Source organism: Hypanus sabinus, chromosome 17, assembly GCF_030144855.1.
Source record: "Hypanus sabinus isolate sHypSab1 chromosome 17, sHypSab1.hap1, whole genome shotgun sequence".
Classification (NCBI taxonomy): Eukaryota; Metazoa; Chordata; class Chondrichthyes; order Myliobatiformes; family Dasyatidae; genus Hypanus; species Hypanus sabinus.
In genome coordinates this window covers 15,033,729-15,058,150 of record NC_082722.1, presented here as the reverse complement: position 1 = coordinate 15,058,150, position 24,422 = coordinate 15,033,729, and the positions used below count along the sequence as shown (strand labels likewise).

The 24,422-nt window shown below is 41.1% G+C and overlaps 1 protein-coding gene across 1 annotated transcript in view; it reads left to right on the top strand.

Annotated features, from left to right (window-relative positions):
- LOC132407105 (cyclic nucleotide-gated cation channel beta-1-like) overlaps nt 1–24,422 on the top strand; it is a 54,447-nt gene that overhangs the window by 14,978 nt on the left and 15,047 nt on the right. Inside the window, exons 8-14 of the mRNA XM_059993399.1 lie at nt 546–632; nt 6,203–6,267; nt 7,041–7,163; nt 9,299–9,440; nt 10,220–10,379; nt 18,223–18,320; nt 23,632–23,715. Coding sequence (XP_059849382.1) covers nt 546–632; nt 6,203–6,267; nt 7,041–7,163; nt 9,299–9,440; nt 10,220–10,379; nt 18,223–18,320; nt 23,632–23,715 — 759 coding nt within the window. The remainder of the gene's footprint in view (nt 1–545; nt 633–6,202; nt 6,268–7,040; nt 7,164–9,298; nt 9,441–10,219; nt 10,380–18,222; nt 18,321–23,631; nt 23,716–24,422) is intronic.

Below are 24,422 nucleotides of genomic sequence, written 5' to 3'. Positions count from 1 at the left end.
TATGGCAACGAATTCCTCAGACGGCCTCCTTCTATGTCATAATATGGAAAATATGAAAATATAGTAAATCTACTGACAGCTTCAACAAATGCAGTGAAGTGGAAAATATTTAGTTAGGGAATATTACCTGAGGTGTTTAATGATTAAGCTATTTTAATATATACTGTATGAACATCCACTTTGTTAACAGTGGTTCTTTAATCCATTCTGGAAGTGGATCTTAGAAGAAAGGTATAAGTTATCTGATGTCTGCCTTTGGTCTTTTCACCATCATTTCAATCAAGCTCCCAAAGATTTTACAGATTTCTCACATAATATTCTTCATCTGATCATCTTCATCATCATATCACCCTCACAGTTACTCAGCAGGGTGAATTGGTCCTCCATTGTTCTGTTGCTGGTGAAGAAACATGTTTTCAAGAATCACTAGGCTGACGGGTTGCATTTCATTGAACAATCGAAGCTCTGATGAATTTTAATATGCAAGGAATCTTTGAAAATTAATAAAATCATTAAAAATATAATCACTTTAATTCTGTTTCCAGATGGACTTGGTGTCCCTTTTGCCTTTGGATATTTTGTACCTTAAACTAGGTTTCAGAGTATTGCTGAGAGTACCACGCCTCTTGAAGGTAAGTGTGCTTGAAGTTTTCATTCCTCAGTGAAATTATACCCAGAATTTGAAGCGTACTCGACCAAAGTCAGCATAGATACATATTTACACGGTCAGTAACTCATTCTTATCAGCAGTGCCTGAGTACAACTAGAAATCAGTTAGAAAGGAATAGAATCAAACTTTGCTTCATGTAACACATGTGAGAACCTTAAAACACTTTTCAGCCAAATAAATATTGTTATGTAGCTAATACTGTAAGTTAAGAAATTTGATATTCAGCTTGAGCAAAACTGGCTTCTATGGCTGCTTAGTACAGGGACAAATTTATCCTTAGCTGAACTCTTTCAAAGCACACGAAATGTCTAGCTTTCACAGTGAACTAGAGAGGCTGAGCACTCCTGTAAGTGGAAATTTGTTACCCACTGTATAGTCAATGAGAAAAAGGCTTCCTTCACCTACTCTTGAAATAGGTTGTTAGTAAACACTTGCAAAATACACAAACTGCAGTAGCAGGCACAAAATGCTGAAGGAACTCAACAGGTCAGGCAGTACCGATGGAAACAAATAAACAATCAGTGTTTTGGGGTGAGTCCCTTCTTCAAGTCTGCAAAGGAAGGAGAACAATGCCAGAATAAAAAGGCGAGGGGAGGAGAAGGTGAAAAGTGAAGCCAGATGGGTGGGAAAGGTAAAGGGCTGGACAAGAAGGGATCTGATAGGAGAGGAGTGTGGGAGAAATGGAAGGTGGGGGGCAGGGGAGTTGAGGAGAAGAGTTAAGAGATCAGAGTGGGGAATAGAAGAAGAAGAGGGAATAAAATTTACTGGAAGGAGGAATCGATGCTCATGCCATCCGTTTGGAGGCTACCTAGATGGAATCTGAGGTGATGCTCCTGCACCCTGAGAGTGGCCTTATTGCGGCAAAAAAGGAGGCCATGGACTGACATGTTACAATGGAAATTGGGATAGGAATTAAAATGGTTGGCCACCAGGAACTTTCACTTTGATGGAATGAGCGAAGGTGCTTGACAAGTCAGTCCCCCAACTTTTGTTGGGTCTCACCGATGTAGAGGAGGTCACATCAGAAGCACTGATAAATGACCCTAACAGATTCGCAGGTGAAGTGTTGCTTCACCTGGAAGGACTGTTTGAGCCCCTGCATAGAACTAATGGAGAAGGTGAATGGGCAGGCGTAACACTATAGCCACTTGCAGGAGAGAGATTATTGGAAAGGGATGAATGGACAAGGGAATCATAGAAGGAGCAATCCCCGAAGAAAGCAGAGAGTTGGGGGGGGGGGGGGGGTAAAGATGTGTTTGGTGGTAGGATCCCAGAGAATGATGTGTTGGATGTGAAGGCTCATGGAGTGGTAGGTAAGGCCACAAGGAACTCCATCTCTGTCAAGTGGCAGGAAGATGGGGTGAGTATAGATGTCCGGGACACAGAGGAGATGTAGATGAAGGCAGCGTTAATGATAGCGGAGGGGAAACCCTGTTATCTGAAGGAGGAGGACATCTCTAAGGTCCTGGAAAGGAAAACCTAATCCTGAGAATAGATATGGTGGAAACAAAGGAACTGAGAAAAGGGAATAGCATTTTTACAAGAGACAGTATAGGAAAAGGTATAATCAAGATAGCCATGGGAATTGGTAGGTTTATAAAAGATGCCAGTGGACAGTTTGTCTCCTGAGATGGAGACAGAGATTTTGTAAAAGAGGGAGAGAGCTGTCAGAAATAGACGAAGTAAATTTAAGAGCAGGGTGGAAGTTGGAGACAAAGTTGTTGATATTGACAAACTCATCATGGGTGGATGAAGCAACACCAATGCAGTCATCAATGTAGTACGGGAAGAGTTAGTGAGCATTATCAGGGAAGAATTGCAACATGGACTGCTCTATCTAGACAACAGAAAGGCAGGTATAGCTGGGGGGGCATGTGGGTGCCTATGGCTGCCCATTGAGTCTGGAGAGAAAGTGAGAGGAGCCGAAAGAGAAATTGTTGAGGGTAAGCACCAGTTCTGCCAGATGGAGGAGGGTGGTGGTGAAGGGGAACTGGCTGGATTTTTTGTTGAGAAAGAAGCAAAAAGTTTTAAGGCCTGCATTAGGTCCCCACTTCCACATTATCGCCTCAGCACCTGGGAATAAAAGCACCTTTTATTGTGATTACGTAGAAAATTATGTCATTATGTTTGCCTCTATTATTGACGCCAGAAGTACCCACATCCAATTTCCTTCCCTACCATGGACCTGATCGCCAGGTCCCAGCTGGCATTCCAAGTCTGAACCCATACACAGTCTCTTTTGACCTCAAATCTTCTTCTATGGCTCCATGACACCCATAATATCCATCCTGGTCACAAGGTGTTGAATCATTGTGGATAGAGCTAGGGAAAGCAAGGGTAAAAAGACATTGATGGGAGTTGTATACAGATCCCCAAACAGTTGTAAGGATTGGGAAGCTTTTAACAACCAACAGAAGGCAACTTAAAAAAGGCATTAAGAAGGTACAGATGGAATACAAAATAGGCTAGCCAGTAATATTAAAGAGGACACCAGAAGTCTCTTCAGATACATAAATTGTAAAATAGAGGCGAGAATGGGTATCATACCACTGGAAAATGATTCTGGAGTGGTAAGAATGGGGGACAATGAAATAACGGATGATTAGTTTTCACTGTGGAAGACACTAGCAGTATGGTGGAAGTTCCAGGTGTCAGGAGTCATGAAGTGTGTGAAGTTACCATAACTAGAGAGAAGGTTCTTGGGAAACTGAAAGGTCTGAAGTTAGATAAATCATCTGGACCAGATGGTGCACACCCCAGAGTTCTAAAAGAGGTGTCTGAAGACACCGTGTAGGCATTAGTAATGATCTTTTAGGAATCATTAGATTCTGGAATGGTTCCAGAAGACTGGAAAATTGCAAATGTCACTTCCCTCTTCAAGAAGGGAGAGAGGCAGAGAAAAGGAAATTACAGGCTAGTTAGTCTAATATCAGTGGTTGGGAAGATGTTGGAGTCGATTACTAAGGATGAGGTCTCAGGGTACTTGGAGGCACATGATAAAATAGGCCATAGTCAGCATGGTTTCCTCAAGGGAAAATTTTGTCTGACAAATCCATTGGAACTCTTTGAAGAAATAAAAAAGCAGTATAAACAAAGGAGAAGCATTGATCTTGGATTTTCAGAAGGCCTTTGACAGGGTACCACACATGAGGCTGATTAACAAGCTACGAGCCCATGGTATTACAGGAAAGATTCTAGCATGGATTAGCATCTGACTGATTAGCAGAAGGCAAAGAGTGGGAATAAAGGGAGTCTTTTCTGTTTGGCTGTTGGTGACTAGTGGTGTTCCACAGGGGTATGTGGTGGTGGGACTAATTTTCTTTACATTGTCAGTGATTTGGATTATGAAATTGATGGTTTTGTTGCAAAGTTTGCAGACAATATGAAAATAGATGTAGGGGCAGGTAATTTTGAGGAAAAAGAGAGGCAACAGAAGGACTTAAACAGATTAGGAGAATGGGCAATGAAATGGCAGAATACAGTGTCTGGAAGTTTATGCTCATGCATTTTGGTAGAAGAAATTAAAGGGTTGACTATTTTTTAAATGGAGAAAAAATACAATAGAATGGAGGGACAAAGGGACTAGGGAGTCCTTGTGTAGGATTCCTTAAAGGTTAATTTGCAGGTTGAGTCTGTGGTGAGGAAGGCGAATGTGATGTTAGCATTAATTTCAAGAGGACTGGAACGTAAAAGCAAGGATGTAATGTTGAGGCTCTGTAAATCAATGGTAGGCCTCACTTGGAGTATTGTGAGCAGTTTTGGGCCCCTTAACTTAGAAAGAATGGGCTGAATCTGGAGAGGGTTCAAAGGAGGTTCACGAAAATGATTTCAGGATTGAATGGCTTATCATATTAAGAGCATCTGATGGCTCTGCGCCTGTATTTACTGGAATTCAGAATACTGAGGGGTGACCTCATTGAAACATTTTGAACAGTGAAAGGCCTTGATAGAGTGGGTGTGGAGAGGATGTTTCCTATGTTGGGAGAGTCTAAGACCAAAGGACACAGCCTCAGGATAGAGAGGCGTACCTTCAGAATGGAGATGAAGAGGAATTTCTATAACCAGACAATGGTGAATCTGTGGATGCTTTGCCACAGGCAGCTGTAGAGGCCAATTCTCTATGTATATTTAAGGCAGAAATTGATAGGTTCTTGATCAGTCAGAGTATGAAGAAATACGGGGAAAAGGCAGGAGGTTGGGGCTGAGAGAGAAAATGGATGAAATGGCAGAGCAGACTTGATGGGCCAAATGGTCTAATTCTGTTTATGATCTTATAAACTCAAAGCTTCATTGGTCCCAATTACCTGCCTGAAACCAGGTCATTCTTCCCCCCCCCCCCCCATCCATATACCCAGAAATCCAATTCAACCCTCCCCAACTAACACTGTCTGAAGACTGGACTCCACTCCCTCCTTCACTAACACTCTCCAAATCCCTCATCCCTCTTTCATCCTGTGCCAATTGGTCCAAAGTCTGAACCCTTATTGAGTCCATGACAAAAATATCAAATAACTTGACCGTCAGCCCTCAAGTTCATACCATCTGACCGAAGATCCTGATTCTATGCATTACATGTCAAAAACATTTGATCCTCTCTTTCCCAGACAGGGAATGTACCTCTCCCATTTTCACTATAGTAAATCCAAGAACCCAGCCTGATGGCACATCCAAAGGATTACAGATTTGATGCTAATACCTCAAACAGCTTTCTACTGCAGCACTGTTCTCAATAAAGCTGAGATCTTAGATCATTATCTCAGCTGCTCAGACCTTTCCATTTATGATAATCCTGCATTAGATGGCTGATAAGTGTGGACACCTGTAAATTTACCCCTAGAATCTTACAATAGAAAAAGCCTGGTTAGTTCCACACCTCAATGTTTCCCCAGAGGCTTGCAATATTTTCCTTTACAAGAATATTTCTAATTTCCTTCTAATACTTAACACAAGCAATCTTTTACACAGTTCATTCTAGCTCATAGCAACTTGACTAGATTTGACAAAGGATAGCGCTGGTTAAGTTGATGATATAAGTTCTCCTTTTGAAAGATTCTGAATTGCATTTTGTTTAATCTATAAAATACTTGGCATTGTGATTGAATAATACAAGTGAATGGTACTTTCTGTGTAGTATTATAAACAAGAGATTATTTACTTATTAAGAGATCCAGCATGAATAGGTCCTCTCGGCCCTTTGAGCCTACTGCTCAGTAACCCAGGACAACCCCAATTTAACCTAATCTAATCACAGGACAATTTACAATGACCAATTAACATACCTTTTCCGTCTTTGGACTGTGAGAAGAAACTGGAGCACCTGGAGAAAACCCACGCATTCCACAGGAAGGACCTACAGAGACTCCTTACAGAGGATTCTGGGATTGAACTCTGAACTCCAACGCCCCAAGCTGTATTGGTGTTGCCCTAACCACTACACTACCATGCTGTCCACGGTATATTAAATATATTACATTTTCAGAGTAAAGTATATGGTGGCATTACTGAATCTGTTCCAATAATCTTTTGTAACAGTACATGACCTTTCTTGAATTTAATGATCGACTGGAAGCAATAATGAGCAAGGCTTATATTTACAGGTGAGTAAAACTGTTTCACTGCTCAGATAAACTTGTAATTATACATTGAGAGTCTATATTGTACAACTCATTGACACTCAGAAATTCTAGTTCCATTCTGTGAAACAGTGATGCCCTTCTCGTGTCTTTACTGTTCCCTTTAATCTTTACCTACCTTTAACATAATGACAAGCAGGCATTAACACCTTTAAACATAATTGAGCACTTGGCCCCTTTAACCACAGTTATATAAAGGCACTGGCCCTATAATTACATTGATGTTCAATACAATTTCCTTTAACACTGATAATTAGATGTTTAAACAGGTACTCAAAATATTTCTCCCCTTCTCAGACAATGTCTTCTTTAAACAGAGTACAAAGCTGTCCCTCTGCTGCAGTTGATATTATCAGGGTACTTTTTTGATACTTGGGGTAGCTCCAAGGTTTACATGAAACATGTACAGTTCAATCTTCTCTCATATCGATGCCCAGAGATGCAGCTGTAGCTTATTTTGAATGAAGGGTAGGAAGATCAGAAACATGGACACAAAACCCAAGCAGTGTGGTTTCCTGAAAAGAAATGGAACTCCCTCACGGATCACTGAACTCTAGAAACACAGTTACAGATTCTTCACTCTAAGAATCAAAACGTTCAAGAAAGGGAACTCACCTACTCGCTAATTGCTGGTGAATTGTTGACAATGCATATAAACAATCTTCATTACTCAAAAAAAACCCAATCCAGATCTATTCAATTACATTGCAAGTAAATTAATGCTTTGTGTTTTACAGAGTGATAAGGACGACAATATACTTACTGTATAGTCTCCACATAAATAGTTGTCTATACTATTGGGCATCTGACTATGAGGGCATTGGATCCACAAAGTGGGTTTATGACGGTGAGGGGAACAGGTGGGTTTGATTGTCAGATCTGATTTGATGCTTTTTCTGAGTTTCCTGTTTGATGTGTTTGTATTTATGCATAGTCCAGATAGACAATAGGTGCAGAAGTAGACCATTCGGCCCTTCAAGCCTGCACCGCCATTCTGAGATCATGGCTGATCATCTACTATCAATACCCGGTTCCTGCCTTGTCCCCATATCCCTTGATTCCCCTATCCATAAGATACCTATCTAGCTCCTTCTTGAAAGCATCCAGAGAATTGGCCTCCACTGCCTTCTGAGGCAGTGCATTCCATACCCCCACAACTCTCTGGGAGAAGAAGGGTCTTGTCCTGAGACATTGACTATTTATTCCTCTCCATAGATGCTGCCTGACCTGCTGAGTTCTTCTAGCACTTTCTATGTGTTTCTTGTATGTATGCATGCCAGACTCTCCACCCAAACTACACCAGTGATCAATTGTTTGAAATAGAAACACTGTCCAAAACAGTTTGCATCTGATAAGGCAAGAAAATTTCTGGAAATGCTCAGCAGGTCAGACAGGAGCTGTCAAGGGAGAAGTAATTAACACCAGCAGAATGGACTGAAAGAGGCAAATCCTGTTGGAGAGGAGAGCAGATTTGCTTCAGTTGGGAATTTCTGGAACGCGAGTGTCAGTTAACTCAAAAAATAACCCAAAAGCAAACAACAAAAATGCTGGAATCTGAAGAATAAACAGGAAATGTAAGAAGTATCTGTGGAGAGAGAAAGTCAACTTTTCACTAGAACTGCTTCTATAAATAGTTTCACCCCCACAATTTCCTGTAGAAAATCATAATATTTCCTTCCTGTGTGGACCTTAACTTGTTGATCCTATTAAATTTGTCCTGAGTCATGTGCACTAAATACATAATATAAAAGCTTTTTACATGCTCCATCTCCAAAATTTGGAACTATTGATTTTAATGAACCCCAAACTTTGGAAACTGAAATTCAGAGGACTATGTTAACATTTTCAAGCAGTGTCCCAGTGGGACTACACATGGATCTGCCTCAGAGAGTGGTGTATTCGTGTCCCGTTCCAGAGACTGAGTATAGGATCAGCACTCCAACCCTAATGCCACACTGTCATTTGGATGAGATGTTAAATAATGAACCGGTATGCCTGAGTTAACTGTAAATGATCTAAGGTCACCTTTTTCAAGAACAGCAGGAGAGTGCATCTGAATGTTGTGGCTAATATTCTGGTCATTATCTTGCAACAGCTTCTGGAGCCTTATTCTGCACAAATTAGCAGTCATAATTCACACATTCCAAACAGGGGAACATTCTTTAGGTAGTTCAGAAGTTGCAAAGTGTTTTTGGAAATCTTTGTTTGTTCATCATCTGCTGTGTCATATGACATAGACAATTATGGTTTTTCTGTGACTATGATTGTTGTTGGCAAATTTTTTTACAGAAGAGGTTTACCATTGCCTTCTTCTGGGCAGTGTACTTACAAGATGGGGTGACCCCAGTCATTATCAATAGTCTTCAGAAATTGGCTGCCTGGCATCAGTGGTCACATAACCTGGACGTGACACACACCAGATGCTCATACGACCATCCTCCACCTGCTCCAAAGGCTTCATGTGACCCCGATCGAGAAGCTAAGCAGATACTACATTTTGCCCAAGGGTGACCTACAGGCTAGTGGAAGGAAGGAGTGTCTTACACCTCATTTGGTAGAGTTGTATCTCCACCCCACCACCCATTGGAATTAATAAGGATGTTAAAAGTTCATTACCAAGTCAGAGTAAAATGTTACCCATGAAATCCTAATCTCTTGATGCCCACAGCAGGACTCAAAATCACTGATGGCCACTGGGTGACCTATCAGGTCTATATATATCACAGAGCCATGGATCAGTTAGTGCACACACCTTCAGGATAAACATCCACCTGGGGAATAACAATACAGGAATGATAGTGATCAAAATTGTTCCTAACTCTTTGTCTGAAGTGTTTCTTGAACACCCTGAATTTTGTTTTGCCCCCTTGTTCTGGACTTGTCCACCAGATGTTGCAATTTCTTTCTTTTTAATCTAAGTACATAATCAGTAGTTAAGATTACTTACTACCTGAAACCTGAGGTTTTAAACATTCTGCATCTTCTTTCCTTGCAGTTATATGAGGTGCTATTACTGGGCTGTGAAGACTCTGATTACAATCGGAGGGCTACCTGACCCAGAGACAGTGTTTGAAATTTTCTTTCAGCTTGTCAACTACTTCATGGGAGTCCTCATCTTCTCTATCATGATCGGCCAGGTACGGACCTAACTACTGAAAGGGAAGGAGATGGCAAATGTTGTAAATCTAAATGCATCTGAAAAGATAGGTTAGGTAATGTGCTCAGTGTTCTCCTTCATTAGGACTGAAGTGTACCATCTTTGTTTCAAGACCAAGTAGACTTCATTGTAATATTTTACTTCAGTCTAGGTCATAGACTATAGATATTTTACCTTTACTTTAGTCTAGATCATAGCACAAGAGATCCCAGGAGATCAGCAGTTTCTGAGACACTCAAACGTGCTGTGGCTGAATGGATAGAATTCATAAAGGATGAAAGATGTACAAAATCCTGCCTACTATTACAGAGAAATGTGGCTGGATTTAATAAACTGGAGAAAAGGCGATTAAATTAACAAGTTACCTCCTCACCTCACTGGTGACTCATTGCAACAGCAAAGGTTGAAAAGGAATTTATCACTCATTGGCACTGAATGTTACAAGTGAGAACGACAATTTAGGAAGAAAATATACGATAAAAGTGGATGCATTTTTTTTAAAAAGCAGCAACTTTCATTTCTGTCTAACCATTTTGACTACAGCTAGAAGATGATAAGTTTTTAATTACCCTCAGCACTACTGTATCTATTATTTTCTTAGCACACTGACATGCTTGTCTTCTATATTTTCTGACTGATCTTTGTGCTACTGTTGTACATTTGAAATTGAATATTTTCTGTAATTGAGGATTTGTCTAAAACTGAATATGGATATCCACAGCAGAAATGGTGAAAATCCAAAGTATTTTTGTCTCGTAGATGAGAGATGTGGTGGGTGCAGCTACTGCGGGACAGACTTACTATCGAACCTGTATGGATAACACCGTGAGATATATGAATTTGTACAAAATTCCTCGAGGTGTCCAGACCCGGGTGCGGAAGTGGTATGAATTTACCTGGGAGTCACAAGGAATGCTGGGTATGTCTAATGTATTTACCTGCAGTCCTGAGTTGTAGTCCTACAACAAGCATAGGTGAATGGATATCGTAAACTCGGTGGGCACATTATGTGGCATCTCCCGTACCTAATAAAGTGTCCACTGAGAGTATGTTCATGGTCTTCTGCTGCAGTAGCCCTTCTGCTTCATGGTTCAATGTGTTGTGCATTCAGAGATGCTCTCCTGCACACCACTGTGTAACACATGGTTACTTAAGTTACTGTTGCCTTTCTGTCAACTTGAACAAGCCTGGAATTCTCCTCTCACATCTCTCATTAACAGAGAAGTGCAACTCACAGGAGTTCCTCACACCATTCTCTGTGAACTCTAGAGACTGTAATATGTGAAAATCCCAGGAGATCAGCAGTTTCTGAGACACTCAAACCACCCTGTTTGACACAAACAATCATTCCACAGTCAAAATCACTTAGATCATATTTCTTCCCCATTCTGATGTTTGGGCTGAACAAAAACTGAACCTTTTGACCATAGAGTCAGAGAGTCATAGAACACTACTGCACAGAAACAGATCATTTGGCCCATCTAGTCTATGCTGAACTCTTAATCTGCCTGGTCCCATGGACTTGCATGCAAATCATAGCCCTTTATACCCCTCCCATCCATGTACCTATTCAGTTTTTCTCTTAAGTGCTGACATTGAACCCTAAACCATCACTTCCATCAACAGCTCATTCCACAATCTTACCCGTTTCTGAATGAAGAAGTTCCCCTTCACGTGCCCCCAAACAGTTCACCACTCACCTTTAACCCATGACCTCTAGTTCTAGTCTCACCTAACTTCAGTGGAAAGAGTTTGCTTGTATTTACTCTATCTGTACCCCTCATAATTTTATATATTTTTATCAAATTTCCCTTCATTCTCCTAAACTCTAGGGAATATAGTTCTAACCTATTCAACCTTTCCCTATAACTCAGGTCCTCAAGTCCTGGCAACATCCTTGTAATTTTTCTCTGTACTCTTTCAATTTCAGTACTTGTATGCATTGAAATGTTGCCATCTGTTTGGCTGACAAGACATTCGTATTAATAAGCAAGTGTACATCTGTGCCTAATTAAGACTCAAATAAGACATTGGGGCAGAAATAAATAATAAAGTGCCCGCTGGGTGTATGTTTAATCCTTGGGGTTAAGCTGTATGTCTGCTGTACTTTTTAACCATTAAGAAGGCTGGATTCTACAGACCATGATCTTTAAAACTATTGTTAGGTCATATAAGAGAAATGTCCTGTTATATCTACATGGATTGCCAAAGCTTTCAGGTTTTCCATTGTTTCTATAGTAGGTGCAGGAGACCAAAAGTTGTCCCTGGGTATTTCAGTTTGGGACTGGTTCCATGAGATCATGTGAATAACAGAATTTCTCTCCAATTCTTAGAAAGCAAATGATCATTCAGAGATATAAAGATCAGACAGAGTAGATGAGTGTGCTTTAGAGATTCCTGGTGGTCAGGAAGCCACCAAAGGCAGACTGATGGAAGAGGACAGTTAATACAGATTTTAAAAATTAGTGATTTTTGTGGCACTTTCATCTCTAATCTTTCATAGACTCTTAACTATGCCTAACAAAAATGTTAAGGATTGTGTTAGATCCATAGAGTCATAGAAGATCATCAGACAAAATAACAGACCTGAGGATTAATTTATATTTAAGCAAAGGACAAATTAATTAAGAGAGTAATAATAGAGTATGAGAGTAAACTTGGAGGGAACCTAAAAGTGGACTCTAAAAACTTGCAAAAATATGTAAAAAGGAAAATATTAATAAAGTTAAGTGTGGGTCTTCTACTGTCAGCAATGGATGAAATAGTAGAGTCATAAAATACTTTGGTTTTGCCATTAATGAATTGGACAGGCTGTCCTGACTTACACTCTCTATATTGTGTTGTGGTTGGTCTGGAGTTGCTGTTGTTTTTTCTTGTGTTGTGGGGCTTGGGGAGGACACTAAGCTTACTTGTCTTTAATTTAGGTGCTTTTTTTTGCTAAATTCTCTTCCTTTGTAACATATTGTTATTGTATGCTTAATTTTGCACTGTTTTAATGTTCCTCATGGGATTTGGGGTTTTTAATTTGTAAAATGTTTTGAAAAACTAATAAAAAATTTTTTTAAAAAATGAATTGGACAGAGGTACCTTTCTAGATGTGTGAGGGAAACAAGGATCTAATGAAGGTGATGGACAAAAGGAAATTGTTTTGAAGAGATTAAGAGCTTGGCCACAGAAGGCAGAGGGTGGTAGTAGATGGAGTGTATTCTATCTGGAGATTGGTGACCAGTGGTGTTCTGCAAGGATCTGCTCTGGGACCCCCTGCTCTTTGTAATTTTTATAAAAGTCTTGGATGAGGAAGTGGAAGGGTGGGTTAGTAAGTTTGCAGATGATACAGTCAGTGGTGTTGTGGATAGTGTAGAAGGTTGTCATAGTTTACAATGGCTCACTGACAGGATGCAGAGCTGAGCTGAGGAGTGGCAGATGGAGCTCAATCCTGAGAAAGGTGAAGTGATACTCTTTGAAAGGTCAAATTTGAAACAGGATACAAGGTTAATGATAGGATTCTTGACAGTGTAGAGAAACAGAAGGATCTTGGGATCTACATTCATAGATTCGTAGTTGCCCCACAAGTTGATAGGGTAAGGTGTGTGATGTATTGGCTTTCAATCTTCAAAGAATTGGGTTCAAGATCTGAAAGGTAATGTTTCAGCTCTATAAAACCCTAGTTAGGCCACACTTGGAATATTGTGTTTTGTTCTGGTCACCTCATTATAGGAAGGATGTGGAAGCTTTAGAGAGGGTGCAGAGGAAATTTTCCAGGATGCTGCCTAGATTAGAGAGCACATCTTATGAGGACAGATTGTGCAACCTAGGGCTTTTCCTTTTAGAGTGAAAGAGGATGAAAGGTGACTTGATAGAGGTGAACAAAATGATACGAGTCATAGATAAAGTGGAGAGCCAGAAACTTTTTCCTAGGGCATAAATAGCTAACATTCATAATGTTTAGCTAGAACATAGAACAGTACAGTACAGGTACAGGCTATTTGATCCACAATGTTATGCTGAACTGGCTAAAAAGTAAATCAAAAACACCAAAACACTAATTACACAACATCCATATCCCTCCATCTTACTCATGTTCATGTGCCTATCCAAATGTCTCTTAAAAGCCTCTGATGTATTTGCCTCTATCACCATACCAGACAGTGCACTCCAGGCATCCACCACTGTCTGAGTAAAAAACTTACCCTTCACATCCCCTTTGAACCTACCCCCTCTGGTATAATACATTTCTACCCTGGGAAACAGATATTCCCCGTCTACTCTACCTATGCCTCTCATAATCTTATAAACCTCCATCAGATCTCTCCTCCCCCTCTGCTGCTCCAAAGAAGTCGACACAAGTTTGTCCAATCTCTCATGATAGCACAAGCCCTCTAAGCCAGGCAGCATCCTGGTAAACCTCTTCTGCACCCCCTCCAAAGTCTCAACATCCTTCCTATAAGTGGGGCAACCAGAACTGTATGCAATATTCCAGATGTGACCTCGCCAAAGTTTTATAAAGTTGCAACATAACCTCTTGACTTTTGAAAATGCCTCGACTAACAAAAGCAAGCATTCCATTCGCCTTCTAATGATTACAGAATGAGAACAGAATGTAATATCCTAAAATTTGCTGATGATATTAAACTAGGTGAGACTGCGAATTTTGAGGAAAATGCATAGAGGTTTGAAGGCAACACAGATTGAGATTCAAATTCAGATTTAATTATCACACATACATTGAAATGTGTTATTTGCATTAACAACCAACACAACCTAAGAGTGTGATGGAGGTAGCCTGTAGGTGTTGTCACACATGCTGGTGCCAACATAGTATGCCCACAATGTTCATCAGAACAACATAAGCCAAACATAAACATACAGTAAGCAAAACCCAAACAGCAAAAGAAGCCCCACCCTCCCACCCACCTACCCACTTATACACTACAACCCCAGGACAGGCATTCTCTGGGCCTCCGATCTCCAGTCCTTGCCCAGATTTGCAGACCTGTATACACTGAGCCTCCGACTTCCAGGCAATCCGACCCAGAGGCTTCGGCCTTTGGGCCTCCACCTCTGGACTCAGCGACCTCAGCCTTTAGTTTTTGCACTTTGACCTCTGGGATCACTGATCTCTGGACTCTGGAAAGGTGCAGAAGCATGGTAGATGCAATATAATGTGGATATAAAGTCACCTACTTCACTGGGAAAGAGAAAAGTGGCACTTAGTCTAAATAGTGTTATTTTGGGAAGTGCTAATGTGCAAAGGTATCAGGGGGCTCTAGTAAATCAAACAGTTCAGAAACTTTTCATCATCCTTCAAAAAGAGTGACCCATATCTTGAGACCATGTGCTCTTATTTTAGACTCTCCATCCATAAAAAATAACCAGCCTCTTTCCACATTGGCCAACTCCTGAAGAATTTTGTGTGTTCACAGAGCACTGCCAATTTCATTTGATCTGTCCCTAAAAGACAATCTTCCTGTGCCAACAAATAATGTAATGCGGTGAATTTGACTGCATGGCATATTGTTCTGTAGGTAAGGAAATAATATAACGTACTGTACAACAGGTTAATGTCGTAATGGTTAAGTTAATAGAACTTAATAGCAGCCACAGCACTTGGCAATTGACCAAGAAACATGTTCAATGTCCCACATTGGTGGTTCATCTTTCTGACGGAATCCTATTTCTATCTCAGTTCTTCATTGTGTCTCCAGATGAACTTAGCTGAGTGGCACAGTGGCACCAAAGGTTGTGCAGCTAACCAACCTATAGCTCCAGCAAAGTGGCCTTGTTGCTGATTTACAGGGCAGTTCATGGGGTGTGTGTGTTTTTTACAAGTTCTCTCATTTCTACTCTCTTCACAAAAGTGACCTGGTTGTAATGTTATTTGGCTCCATCATTATCATTCAATACTGTGGCTAATTATTTTAATTGCCCTTGCAGAGGAGGCTGATAATGTTCATATAACAGAGATTAGGTCACAGGAAATTGGCAAGGGAATGAGATTGACAGGATTGCTCTGAGAGCTGACATAGCCTCAATAAGCCAAATAAGCCAATCCTCCTTTGCTATGAGGATTGAGAAATGAGAAATGCAAATATTGAGAATATTAATATTAAAATATTGAAATATTAAAAATGAGAAACAAAATTGAGGCTCAATAATGATATTGAAACTGCTGGTGTTTAGGGCAGCAATGAAGGTCCTCTATCTCTGTCTGTCCTTGTCCATCTTCCCTATTGTGCCCCAAGTGTGGTCAGGGTCCTCAGGCATACACAGGTATAGAAAGATTCTTCATTAAAAACACAAAATGCTGGCAGAACTCAGCAGGCCAGACGGCATCTATGGGAGGAGGTAGTGACGATGTTACGATGTCTGGCCTGCTGAGCTCTGCCAGCATTTTGTGTTTTTATTTATTTCCAGCATCTGCAGATTCACTCGTGTTGCCTTTAAAGATTCTTCATTGCTGTTTCTATAACAATTTTTTTTACCAGTCAGGGTTGTTAGCCCTGTGCTGAACCCCTGAACCTGGAGGACCAGTGGCCCACTCTTAGACTGGCTTCTACTTTTTGACCCGTTTGACATGGGTGACCCTCCCAACAGCCAAAGCACAAGATCCTGATTCCAGTCAACTTAGCTCTCTGGGTCATTGAGGCATACACACCTCCAAATCCTTCAACAAGATTGTGGTAATCTTGGAGAACAGGACTGTTGTAAGATTGCATTTATTCACTATGGAAATCTGCATTATTAGCCAATCCAACTTTCACCTAATTCCAGACTAAACAATTGCCCCGCCTTCACCATTCCTCATCCTCTTTTCCTTCTCTCACCTTATCTCATTACCCACCCATTGCCTCCCTCTGGTGCTCCTCCCCCTTTACTTTCTTTCGTGGCCTTCTGTCTTTTCCTATTAGATGCTGCCCTTCTCCAGCCCTGTATCTCCTTCACCAATCAACTTCCCAGCTCTTTACTTCATCCTCCACCTCCCAGTTTCACCTATCCCCTTGTGTTTCTCTCTCCCCTTCCCTGCCTTCTAAATCTACTCCTCAGCTTTTATTTCTCCAGTCCTGCCGAAGGGTCTCATCCTGAAATGTCGACTGTACTTTTTTTCCATAGATGCTGCCTGGCCTGCTGAGTTCCTCCAGCATTTTGTGTGTGTTCCTTGGATCTCCAGCATCTGCAGATTTTCTCTTATTTGTAATTGCCTGAATTCTTAAATATTTCCTCAGTTTATGGGTAATTAGAGATGGATGATCAATGCTGGCATTATGGACAGTATTTCTATCCTGTTAATGGATTTCCAAAACAAAAAACACCTGAAAAAGGTTCAATTTTATTCCTGAAGAAATAATCATTGAAAATTCTGATTTATGCCTCTAAATGTCTATTGCTAAAATGTTTGGCCCATGGCTTCAATTGTACATGAAATACATGAATTTGTCCTCCAAAATATCTTTGCATATGAGATTTGCCCTGTCTTTCATCATCTGTGTAATTCACATCTCAATTTTTTTAATACTCTGTCCAGCTGTATTTCTGTTGAATACAGTGTATTACTCCAGTCAATGTTTTCTGATCTTTGTTCTTTCTTACCGTCACCCACATTGATCCCTTGTCCTAACTTTCTGGTATTGAATCCTTTCTCTCTATAGCCTTTACCTTACTCTTTACTGTCAGGGCAATTTCACCTTCTTTTTGATTTTGCTTGTCTTCGCTAAAAGTGAATTAACTAGGAATATCACAAACAGAAAAAAATCTGCAGATGTTTGAAATCCAAAGCAACACCAGAAATGCCAGCGGAACTAAGCAGGCCTGGCAGCATCTATGGAAAAGGGTGAACAGTCGTCATCTCGGGCCAAGTCCTTTTATCAGGACTGAAAAGGAAGGGGTTAGGAGTCAGATTAAGAATCTGAAAGCGGAAGGTGATGGGTGAGACTGGGAGGGGGAAGGGGTGAATTAAAGAGCTGGGAAGTCAATTGGTTAAAGAGAAAAAGGGCTGGAGAAGAGGGAATCTGCTAGGAGAGGACAGAAGACCATGGAAGAAAGGGAAGGGGGAGGTGCAATAGAGGGAGGTGATGGGCAGGTAAGGAGATAAGGTGAGAGAGGGAAATGAAAATGGGAAATGGTGAAGGGGGGGCAAATTATCAGAAGTCTGAGAAGTCAATGCTCATGCCATCAGTTTGGAGACTACCCAGATGGAATATAAGGTGATGCTCCTCCAACCTGAGTGTGGCCTCATCATGGCAGTAGAAAAGGCCAAGGAGTGACATGTTGGAATAGAAATGGGAAGTAGAATAAAAATGGGTGGTCACAGGAAAATTCCACTTTATTGAGGTGGATAGAAGGAGCTCAATGAAGTGGTCTTCCAATCTGCATCAAATCTCACCAAAATCCAGGAAGCCACACCTGGAGCACCAGATGCAGCAGATGACTCCAACTGACTCACTGGTGAAGTGTCACCTCACTTGGGAGGACTGTTAGGGGTCCTGAATGGCATTAAGAGAGAAGATGTATGGGCAGGTGTGACATTTGTTCTACTTGCAAGGATAAGTACCAAGGAATATTTTGTTCCCATCTTTGGTTACTCTACAAAGAGTAGTGCCATAAATAGCTATTAGTTTTCCTATTTTGTTTTAAATATGATGTACATTCAGAAACACCACCATTAAACTAAATTGATGTTTGGCAGTTTAGAAGCAGAATACAAGGCATCATTCAAGATACATTGACATCCAATCTTTCTGACTGAATCCTAATTCTATCTCCAGATGAAACCGAGCTATTGGTACAGCTCCCTGACAAAATGAGACTGGACATCGCCATTGATGTCAACTACAGCATTGTCAGTAAAGTCGCACTCTTCCAGGTACGGAGATAGCCAATAGGAACAGGTGTAGAGGGACTGAATAAGGGGGAGTTGGTGTTGTTCCAACCCATGAACACTACCTCACAATCTTTTAATCTCTTTTTACACTATTTACGTCTTATTGTAAATTTATTGGTTTTTTTTACATATTGCACTGTACTGCTGTCACAAAATAACCAGTGGTATCAAACCTGGTTCTGAATCTGATTCAAAAGTACAATGGCAAAATTCACCTTGATTGCTTGAGAGTTAAGATATCTAAATCTCTGTTCAATACGATCCGAACTGTTTACGTTAGCTAATTTATTCAATGGACAGGGATTATAGCTCTAAAAAAAATAGATGAGCTGGTAATGTTTGGGAGAGCTGGAGGGGCATATTATAAAAGTTCTGGTTTTTTTATACCCAGTAATATAAAGTGTCACAATGCACCCTCACTGTGGTTTAACAGAAGCATGTTTCTTTCACCTGTGACAAACTTACTCACTGAGAAACTGCTGAATCTCTGTGTGGTTGCAGGCAGGCATGGGCCAGTCAATTTAAACACACTGAATGCTGTTAATGCCATGTTTTTTTTTTGCTTATTTAATTGAGCTTATCACCCCTCCTGAGGCACAGGTCACTGACAGCAGCTCTCCAGAGGCCTCTATCCTGGGCTAGTCTTCCAAGCTCTCCCCAGGTATTGCCCATCTTCAAAGATCCTTCCTCTCCCAGGGATGAGTTCTTTGGAGCTTCTGTTGACATCTCTATAGCACTGGGTTTTTAACAGGATAGGGCTTGGGACTGTCTGTGGCCAAGAAGTGTTTTTCAAATTATTGTTAAATTTGCTCCAAATTTAATTTGTGTAACAGTTTCCCTGGACTCGGGGAAGTTCAGATGAGTTTCAGCATCAGCCCAGGTAGGTTATTAACATGTCATTGTCCTATGTGAGTAAAATTTCATTTACTAAAACTGCTCCTTGCTGTTCTCTGACAAATGCCTGATTGAGTAGACTGATGTAGATACAGCATTTATCACCAGTGGACAAGGTTAACTTTCAGACAGGGTAGAGTATAGAACATATTTGTTAGCTCATCAGAAAAAGAAGATGACCACAATACATAGCAGTAAGCCAGAGGAGTGGAGAAGGTGCTAAAGAGGAGCCAAAGTTACAGGAACGATATCCTATGTCACATACACACACAGGTCTCTCAGAAAACTCAAATTGCTTTCTTTGTAAAATTACATAACATTTCAGTGAAAACCTCTTGCAATCACAGTTTCAGTTTTCAATCTAACCTTTCTAAATTAAAGTTCCAATGCTATTTTATATAAATGTACCACATAGGTTGTGCAGTTTTGTACATTTTGTACAAAGGAGATGAGGTGAGGGAATCAGCACACAGTAATCAAAGACCATCTGATAAAAGATCAGAATTAGGCCATTCAGCCCATTGTCTGCTTGCACCAAAGGATTCCAGGACCTCGGATTGTGTGCATCAGCAGCTCTGGTGAGGCTGGAGCTTTCCACTGGAAGATCTGTAAATTTAGGAGGGAATCTTCAGCTTTTTTCTCCAAGCCGATGATTCTTCAGCAGCAGCTGATGCCTGTCTCAGAACATGACCCTGTGTTATCAAGCGGGTGGATTTCGAACCAGGCCACATACCAACACCTCTGTTTGAGAAGCCAGAGGCATAACAAGTGCAGGCAGGATAGTAGTTCAGGTGGTGGAATGCTCCTCCTTGAGATGTGGGATTTCAGGGTAACTAACGGTCTCCCTGAGGACTGCATCTGCACCCAACTTCATCTCCAGACTGGCAAGGTCAAGAAGCTGGAGCCGAAGTTGGAGCTGGATGTACTGGGGACCATCCTAGAGGCTGAAAACTTCACGGATGCGTCAGACCCAGAGTGAAGGCTTCAGGTAGAAGATGGGTGACCACTAGAGAGTAAACTGTCAGTGCAGGGTTCTCCTGTGGCCATTCCCCTTAGTAACAAGTATGCCCCTTTGGATACTAGAGGGGAGGAACATCTATCAGGGCACAGTAGCAACAGCCTGGCCAGTGGCACTGTGGCCAGCTCTGAGGCTCAGCAGGGAAGGGTAAAGTCAGGCAGAGTGGTAGTGACAGGAGGCTTGATAGTTGGGAGACAGACAGGAGATTCTGTGGCCACGAAAGAGAAGCCAGGATTGTGTGTTGCCTCCCAGGGTGCTAGGGTCCAGGGTGTCTCAGAGCAGCCATAGGATTTTCTCAAGAGGGAAGGTGAGCAGCTAGAGGTTGTGGTGCACATTGATACAGATAGAAAAAGGCAAGAGGTCCTGCGCAGTGAGTATAGGGAGATAGGGAAGAGGAGGACCTCCAAGGTAATAATCTCTGGATTACTCCCAGTGCCACGTGCTAGTCAGGACAGGACAGGAACAGGATGATAATACCGATGAATGAGTGGTTGGGGATCTGGTGTAAGGGGCAGAGTTTCAGATTTCTGGATCATCAGGATCTCTTCTGGGGAAGGTATGACCTATAATAAAGGAAAGGATTACACCAGAACCCGAGGGGACCAATATCCTTGTGGGCAGGTTTACTAGAGCTATTGGGGAGGGTTTGGCAGGGAGATGGGAACCTGAGTGATAGGACTGAGGATGGGACAGTTGGTATACAAGTGTGTAGTGAGACTGTGAGGATGGACAAGCAAATGATAGGGCAAAATTGCCATCAGTGAGATAAGGTGAAATGTAACAGGAGGTTAAATTGACAAGCGTGATGAATACAAGACTGAAGATATTATAATTGAATGCACACAGTATACGGAATATGATAGATGATCTTATTGTGCAGTTAGAGATCAGCAGGTTCAGTGGTGCTAGAAAGTTTGTGAACCCTGTAGAATTTTCTCTATTGTTGATCAGCCCTAATACTAAATAAAGAGAACCCAATTAAATAAATAATGTTTTCTATAGATATTTCTTAGTCCCCTATTACTACCTCTCCAGCATCATTTTCCAGTGGTCCAATATTCATTCTCACCTCTCTACATATACTCTTTCTATATCTGAGAAAAACTTTTGATTATCCACTTTGATACTTTTGATTAGCTTAATTTCATTGTTAGGTAGAGGGGCTCTGTTGATAAAAATGAAATCAAATTCTTAGAAAGAGGTGGCAGAGGATCGGAAGATAAAGAATCCTTGTGGGTAGAGTTAAGAAACTGTAAGGGTAAAAAGACCCTCATGAGAGTTATATACAGACTCCTGAACAGTAGCCAGGATTTGGGATATAAACTTCAATGCGAAATACAGAAGGCATGTAATAAGGGCAATGCTATCAATGCCATGGGGGATTTCAATTAGCAGGGGAATTGGGAAAGTCAGGTTGGTGCTCGATCCCAAGAAAGGGAATTTGTAGAATGCCTATGAGGTTTTTTGTTAGAGTAGTTTGTGGTTGAGCCCACCAGGGGAAAGGCAATTCTGGATTGGGTGTTATGTAATGCTCCAGATTTGATTAGGGAACTTAAGGTAATGGAACCCTTGGGAGACAGTGATCACAATATGATAGAATTTACCATGCATTTGAGAGGTAGAAGATAAAATTAGATGTATCAGTATTACGGTGGATAAAGGGAATTACAGAGGCATGAGAAAGGAACTGGCCAAAGTTGATTGGAAGGGACACTAGCACAGATGACAGCACAAAAGCAATGGCTGAAGTTTCTTGGGGACAATTCAGAAGGTGCAGGATTAATATATCGCAAAGATGAAGAAGTATTCTAAAGGGAGGATAAAGCAAACATGGGTGACAAGCGAAGTCAAATTCAAAAGCGAAAGAGAGGGCAAATATAGCAAAAACTAATGGGAAGTTGGAGGATTGGAAGCTTTTAAAACCAGCAGAGGGCAACTACAAAAAACATAATGGGAGAAAAGATGAAATGTGAAGTTAAGCTAGCCAAAAATATCAAAGAAGGTGCTTGGAAAGCTGAAAGATTTGAAGTCATCTGGACAAGATGGACCACACCCCAGGATTCTAAAAGAGTAGGTGAAGAGATTGTGGAGGCATTAGTAATGATCTTTCAACAATCAGTAGATTCTGAAATGGTTCTGGAGGACTGGAGAATTGCAAATGTCACTTCACTTTTTGAGAAGGGAGGGAGGCAGAAGAAATGAAATTATAGGCCATTTAGCTTTAATTCAGTGGTTGGGAAGATGTTGGAGTCCATTATTAAGGAGTTTAGGAGATTGGGAGGGGGGAATTCATTGATTCCTGTTGAATATTGAAAGGCCTAGACTGTGTGGATGTGGATAGTATGTTTCCTATAGTGGGGGAGTCTCGGACCAAAGGGCACAATCTCAGAGTAGAGGCACACCCTTTTAGAACACAGGTGAGAAGGAATTTCTTTGGCCAGTTGTGAATCTGTGGAATTAATTGCCATGCACAGCTGTGGAGGCCAGCTCACTGAGTACACTTAAAGTGGAGGTTGATAGGTTCTTGATTAATCAAGGCCTCAAAGGTTATGGGTGAAGGCAGGAGAGTAAGATTGAGAGAGATAATAAATCAGCCCCGATGGAATGGCAGAGCAGACTCATTGGGCTAGATGGCCTAATTCTGCTCCTGTGCCTTATGGTCTTCTCTCTTCAGGCTTCTCAGCAAAGATCAGTGTTTCCCTGGGCTGAAGTTATCACATCCATTGGTGGCAACTCATATTCAGTCCTGACCCTCCCTCATCATTTCTTTCTCATAACTAGGGACCTAAATACAAGTCTGTAAGTAAGTGGTAGTGTGATGACTTCTCAGTATGAGGCTGGCTGTGAGACAAACACAAATTACAAAATGTTTGCAAAAAGCACTAGCAGTGGATGAAAGATTGAGAAGATGATGAACTATCCCTATTGTGTGTTCTCATGATAGGTGGGAATGAGGAATTACCCTATGGAGAACAATTAGCATGAGAGGTTGATAGGGGTTGCTCATTGCCATAGGTAGTAGTCCTATAAATTTTACTTTTCAAATATCCAGTTCCCTTTTTAAGTGTTACCACAAAATCTGCATGTTTTCAGATAGTAATTATTAGAAGTGGGAATGCACTATGTTAAAAGATAATTCTCCTCACCATTTCTTCTTATATTTCCAACCACATTAATTTTCTGTCTTCTGGCTGTTAGTGGAAAAATAAAGTGAATAGCCCTCCATAGCTCTGTACTCCTCTATAAAATCTCCCCTAACCTTATCTTGATGTCTCACACATCTCCTTTTGATAAATCTTTCTTTCACTTTGTGAAGTTACAGATGACTATGCAAGGACTGAAAAGTGCAATTTTCATTCCATTTGTTTGACTTCTGTACAGGGCTGTGACAGACAGATGGTTTACGACATGCTGAAGCGACTCAAGTCAGTTGTGTATCTGCCTGGAGACTACGTTTGTAAGAAGGTAACCTCTAAACTCCCTTTGGATACCTGGCATTCTGACAGGCCATTTGATCCAATGAGTTCACGGTGCTATCTGTGATTAACTCCCATGCCCTTTTGGGTCTTCCTCACAGTCAATCTGTGTCACCCTTGGTTTCTTTCTCCATCACATGTTTATTTAACTTCTCCGCAAGTTCATTCTTTTAACATTTGGAGTAATGTAATTCAGTATGGCCACCAACTCCCCTGCTCTTCTTTTAATAAGGTCTGTTGTATTTATCTGAGGCAGATGATTTCACATCTTCTGTGAAAATCCCACCTAGACAGGATCACACTCCCTTAGAAAAACAGCTCTTACGCTCAAATCTCAGGCATGGGAACCAATAATCTTCTGACTCTGAGTCAAGGGTGTTACTACTGAGCCAAGGTTCAGCCAGCAAACTTTTGCTGAACAAGGCAAATAGCTCTGAGAGTAATCAACCAGCTGAGTTGCCAAAACATGGTCAATTTTACAAATTCAGTCACATAGCTGACTTCTCCTGTGTTTCCATTCTCCCTACAGCCAAAAACTTACTAGCTATAATTTGGATTAGAACCAGCAGCTGTTTTTACTTTTCTTTCAATTGTATTTCCATTGAAATCTGTGGAAGAGGTGCAACCATGCTGCATATGTCGTGACTTTCCTCAAATGGAAAAATCAACAATGATTCACTTTAGCCTTTAAAATTA